The 6107-nt window shown below is 36.4% G+C and overlaps 1 protein-coding gene across 1 annotated transcript; it reads right to left on the bottom strand.

The window, feature by feature from the left end:
- Positions 1 to 507: 507 nt before the first annotated feature.
- On the bottom strand, positions 508 to 4516 carry LOC306848855 (neurotensin receptor type 1-like; the record flags this gene model as incomplete). Its single annotated transcript, XM_079383606.1, has 4 exons — positions 508 to 790; positions 877 to 961; positions 2457 to 2637; positions 3881 to 4516. 4 exons carry the CDS (start codon positions 4514 to 4516, stop codon positions 508 to 510), a joined length of 1185 nt encoding a protein of 394 aa, XP_079239732.1.
- Positions 4517 to 6107: the final 1591 nt, after the last annotated feature.

Here is a 6107-nt window from a genome sequence, read left to right as displayed (position 1 = left end):
GTGAAATGCAAACTCAGAATATGACGCAAACTGCAATAATTAAATGTGTTAAACAACACAAATGTATCTAATCCCATTTTATTAACCAATGTCTTTGCTGCTTACCTTTGATGATCCAGTTCAACCATACTAATAAGCAAAAATTACTTTAGATAAACTAACAATTGTGCTTCATTGTTTTTGTTTTTTATTGCCGAAGAGTGTTAAACCATACACTTAAACCATGGCATATCTGGCCTGACAACATGCTCCATGTTCAGAATAACACACTCTTGCTTTTTCTGCAGTAGCCCACATATTATATGCACTTGAAACAGCACATATACACATTTTATAAAACACTGAACTTAAAAGTGAGTAGAAAGTGTATGATGTTTAAGATTCAGCAGTACAGCTGTCAAAACTACTGCAGTTTGTACATAACTTTTTTTACATGCCCTTTTTTCTTCTCTCTGCACTGATGGAAGAAAACAGCAATGCATACATTCTGTAATCCAGTAATTAACATCAGTACATAGTCTCCATGAGCACCATGGGACAAAGGGTCTGCTGACTGTTACGGGGTGTGACCAGGGACGACTGGAGTTGATGCGGTAGCTGTAAGCTCCTCTTGCTCTGGTTAGTCCTCTGTATTTTAGATTGCATATGGCAAAAGTAAGTGACAGTGGAGAAAAAGACTTGGCGGTAATTGGATGAGACAAGGTTGTATAGGATGGGATTGATCACAGAACTCACATAGAAAAGCACATTTGTCACCATGTAAAAGTAATGGTAGAAATCGTAAAGTGCACTGTGAAGGAAAAAAACAAAACCAAGGTTATAAAATCTGCATATTATTTGAAAATTATTTTTTAGTTACTGCATATGCAAACTCACTTTGTCCACCTAGTTACATAGCAGTACATCAGTCGACGACAGTGATAAGGAAACCAACATAAAACAAAGGCAAAAACAACCCCACCTGATTACACACAGAGAGAGAGAGAGAAAACATATGACAATGAACTTCAAAGAAATTAAAGGTTTTTACTAGTAATTTAATGTAATTATTAGTACCTTTGAAAAATATGATTAAAACACACTCAGAAAAAAAGGTAAACATCTGTCACTTGGGCAGTACCCTAAGGAACAAAAGCTAAAAGTTACATCTGTGCAACTTATTTAACCCTAGATGGTACATATTAATATTTTAAAAAAGTACATATTATTACCTTTTGAAAGAATACCACCCCAGTGACATCTAATATTATGAATTATACCAAAACTAGTTCTGGCCAGTAGGTAGTGACAACTGACTCTCTTTATGAGTGAGCCATTTGAATTACTGAATCAATTTGTTCAAAATCTTCATTTAGGAATGAACCAAGTGATCATGAAGAATCACTGAATCATTTAGTCAATCGATTTGTTCAAAACCACTGAATCATTAAGTAAGGAAAAAACACTACTGTGTTGTCACTATACTATTTTCATTGACGGAGCAAAATTGGATAAAGAAACTTTAAATATTGTGTCTAAAGTATAAGTTACATTTTTTTTATTGAATTGTAACAATACAATCATGCTGCATCCTTACTTCAGTAACTTCTCATAAATTTCCCAAGATGTAATTTCTAGTTGTGCTAGTTATAAGCTACTAGTTGTATATGAGCTATAACATAGGCCTACCCTTTCATGTGTGACATTGCTTTAATATTTGCAATTTATATATTGCTTGCAGCCAGGGCCGTGCTGAGACCTTTGGAGGGGCAGGTGCTCAAAGTATAAAAGGGGCACATGGAACACGGCTTTCAATAGGGCTGTGCTCCTTGCTCATATGTGTATCGAAATGGATGCTCCTCTATTGATACAGCAGCAAATGCCATGACGCAGGTTTGAAAAAGAAACACAGAACAAAAAATAAAAAATTTTGCACCTCTTAATTACTCTGGAATTATATTGTTGTTATTGAGTTTACTGGGTATAGTGGTTTTGCTGTTGTAAACACTACTGTTGTTGTTGTAGAAAAATAATCCTGTCTTATTTAAAATAGAATTCTATTCTAATCCTCTTCTGAATTTATTAATTTTTTTGAATGATAATGATTATAAAAAATGTATCATATAATTTGGAAGACAAGAAAATCAGCCTGTTTTACCAGTGTTGTGATAATTATTTTTAAGGCAGTCTACGTTTTTTAAATAAATGCTGTAATAATAAAAATTGTTTTTAGTCAGATAACATAAAAAAGACAAGACACCAAGACGCGCTTTAAACTTTTCCCAATTAAAATGTAGTTTGGCATCTGCCAGCATGAGCTAACCATGATAACCAGACACTTAACCTTCATATCCTCTTATCAGACACTTTCAATTGTGGAGTGATTATATATATATATGTCTTTTCTGTTGGGTTTCAACTGAACTTCCGATTTATACTGTCATCAGAAACTGAAATTATGCATTTCTTTCACTCACGTAGGACTTTGATGCCATGGCGTAGGGATCGCTCACGGTTTGTGTCTGTTGTGACGCTGTGATCTGAAGCTACTGAACAGTATAAGTCATGATGGGTCATTCTCTGGAGTTGATGTCCTATCAGGCCGTTCATCACTGTAATCACCAGCATTGGCACAACAAAAGAGAGAAGGGCATTTACCTGTAAGGAAAAACATTTAGTACTGAAAAAGAAACTATTCAAAATGTGGGAATGGGACACATTATAGCATGTGTAATGATTATATCCCAAAAGTCAAGTGAAAAAAAACCCCAAATCAATCCCTGTGCCTGTTCTAATATGTATGATAGGGTTAATTTTCCTCTGTTTTTGCTCTATATTAAAGTCTCATTCTGAACTTAATTAATTTACACTGAGCTTCATTTCAAGTTTAGTTTGTTTCATTCTCTCTCCCCAGAAAATTATACAGTCTGTTGCACTTCAAAGCATTTTCACCAGGTAATATTCTGAGATCAGTCCGTGTGAAAAAAACAAAAAACAACACATTTTCTCTTTTTTTCCCCACCACCTCACATCACTCTATGATGTCCATGTAAGGTCATGTTCAGCATACGCACATGTTCAGTTACATCTAAAGATACATTTTAACAGAGCTCTTTTCTGTCCAGTAGATACAATTTAAAACTGTTTTAAGTTCAATTGCAAGTGACAGTTCTGAGGGCTCATGGGACTGTCTCTAGATGCCGTCAGCTATCTATGTATCACTAACTCTCTCAGACATTACAGTCATGTTAACTACTTTATACTCTTTCTGCATCATCTCTCATTGTTGTAAATGGGTCAGACGGACACAGAAAAATGTCACAGAGCTAAATTCAAATGCATTATATCTGCTGCAATGCTCTCTAAAAAGAAATGTAGGAGACCTATTACCACAACTTTAATGCAAGATGCAAGTTAAAAGTTCTAAATTATTGATTTTATGAAACCTTTTAAGTTGCAAGCATTATTTTAACGAGTTCTGTTGACATGGTGTGTGTTTTTAATGCTTTTTAAAGTGTGTGATGTGTTTTTCATCGAAAAGATTCACTGATGCAAACTCAAAAATGTTGCCTTATTCTTATTAGCTATTATTTGTGTTGCCATTTTTCATTATGTATGACATCAGCACTCAATCGGACATAACTGAACCTGATCACATTCTCCAGCACGGTTTGAGAATGACGCAAAGAGTATCTTGTGCTTCAATAGAATCAATGACATCTGACTGTAAAATTTCAGTTTATTTCCAGGTTTAAATTAAAATAAACTGCATATGTTTGTCTCTTAACTGCATATGTTTGTCTCTAAAAACCCCTTAAAATGCAATACAATGCAAAAAATGCATAAACTAGCAAAGAAAGAAAGAAAAAGAAATTCGATGACAAAATGACTTTATGCCCACCTGGAGAACAGTTCTGGCTGTGTTGGAGGAGGACACGATGGTACAGATGCTTTCTTCTCCCACGTAAAGTTGCCCCATGGTCAGAAGCATCGGAGAGGCGAGAATAAGCGACGCGCACCAGAGCGCGCAGATGAGTCTCCTGGTGCGTCCGCGGGACATCCGCCTCTTGGCTGTGAACGGGTGGCAGAGCGCCATGTAGCGCTCCACGCTCAGACTCACGATATTAAACGCCGTGGCGTACGAGCAGCCGTCCCGCAGAAAGTAATAGCCCCTGCAGACCACCTCACCGAAAGCCCACGGGTGATGAATCCAGATGAAGTTGTACAGCTCCACCGGCATACACAGCAGCAGAATCAGCAGGTCGGACACCGCGAGACTGGCGAGGTGATAATGGACGGTGCTTTGGAGATGTCTGATGGATCTCCAGTGCAGAGATATGTACAGGGTCATGGAGTTACCGATTAAACCGACAGCAAACAGTACAGCGTAAATCAACGTCACGAGCACTTTGGAATAAATATCCGTGTTCACATCCAAATCATCCAGCGGCGGGGAATCTGTGCTGTTGAGCGGGGGCTGCCGGGTCCTGTTCTCCAGAACACGATTCAGAGCCCACGAACTGTCTTTTGACGTCATTTCTCTTTAAAACCTTCAAATGCTCGACAGATAAAAGAAAAGAAAGAAAGAAAAAGATTATTTGTGTCCTTTTGGAACGTGCAGCTGTGCGTGAATATGACATCACTTCTTTATTTCATGCAGGGGCGCGCGGGACTGCTAACGCCTAAAGGCAAAAAACAAGGACTTGATTATAACAGAATATTAAGACATACGTCATATTATGCAGGGTCGCCCGGGCGAGGGTGTCTGTTGATTAAACACCTGATGACCTCGGGATCATCACTGATGACGTGTCCAAGTAGCACCAGACGGTGTATGTTAGAACCATATTATGACCTTATAACTATATTATGAAATACGATGACACAACTCGCATTTAAAATGTACTAATGACAATGCATCATATGCATCAATATTAAACTGAATTTCAGTTTCCTCATAGGCACCTAAAAAATGTCTCCAAAAGGTCAAAATGTGTTATTATTACTATACTTGTGCAGATACTTGGTCCCCATAACATAGTGAAAACCAGTATACCACACACACAAACACACAGTTTTCAATGATAAAACAAAAGTTTAACTGTCAGGTTTAAAAAGGTTGACAAAGCTTTGCCTCATGAAGAGTGTTAATTGGAACCCATTCAATATGACTACACAATACAACTTCTACTACTAATAAGCTAATAAATTATTACATAATTAAATGGTTATTTATGAAATTATTATTCATTAAATGAAATATTTAATGTTTTATGAAATAATAGTAAAAATAATGATTATTAAAAACTAAGAAATATCATTATAATTGTACATTTTAAAAATGTAAACAACTCAATAAACAAGAACTATAATACAACTTTACTGTAAAAGATTGAGTACTTAATAATAATAATTTTACAGAGCAACAGTAAAATGTATTTAATTTTTTTTTTGTAGCCAAGATTTTATAGTATGATGATTTCAGAAATTAACCCTAACCTAAGCAAACATGTTACTTAAAAGTGTGACAACTAGCCTAGTTTCCCCTACTTAAAGTTCACAGACATTGACAATATGCACATAAAACATATTCAGTGAACAGCGATCTATATATGTGGGGCATCCTGTCTAGTTGCCTCCTCCTGATCTATACATATGTGTCATATGATTCTTCTGCATAGAGATATTGTTTCTGCCAACATCAGGCCTGCACCTCTGGCACTAGACAGTCTGAAACAGTGTGCTTGACTAGACAAACCATGTGCTGATGCTGTAAAAGAGTTTCTTTGAGATTTTATTCAACAGCAAACTAAGTTTAATTTATTTAAAGGGGTCATATGACGTTGCTAAAAATAGCATTATTTTGTGTATTTGGTGTAATGCAATGTGTTTACGCGGTTCAAGGTTAAAAAAAACACATTATTTTCCACATACCATACATTATTGCCTTTCTGAAACGCATCGATTTTTACAAAGCTCATCGTTCTGAAAAGTGCGGTGTGCTCTGATTGGCCTGATACCTTAAGCGTGTGATGGAAATGTTACGCCCCTCACCAGGTTCAGAAAACAGTCCTTCAGTAAAATGCGCTGCACACACTCGAATATTTGGGTTGTACTCTTCTGGAACA

Source organism: Barbus barbus (genome assembly GCF_936440315.1).
Source record: "Barbus barbus genome assembly, chromosome: 29".
In the NCBI taxonomy this organism is placed as follows: domain Eukaryota; kingdom Metazoa; phylum Chordata; class Actinopteri; order Cypriniformes; family Cyprinidae; genus Barbus; species Barbus barbus.
Note: the sequence above shows the minus strand (reverse complement) of the source record. Positions and strands in the feature narration are given on the sequence as shown.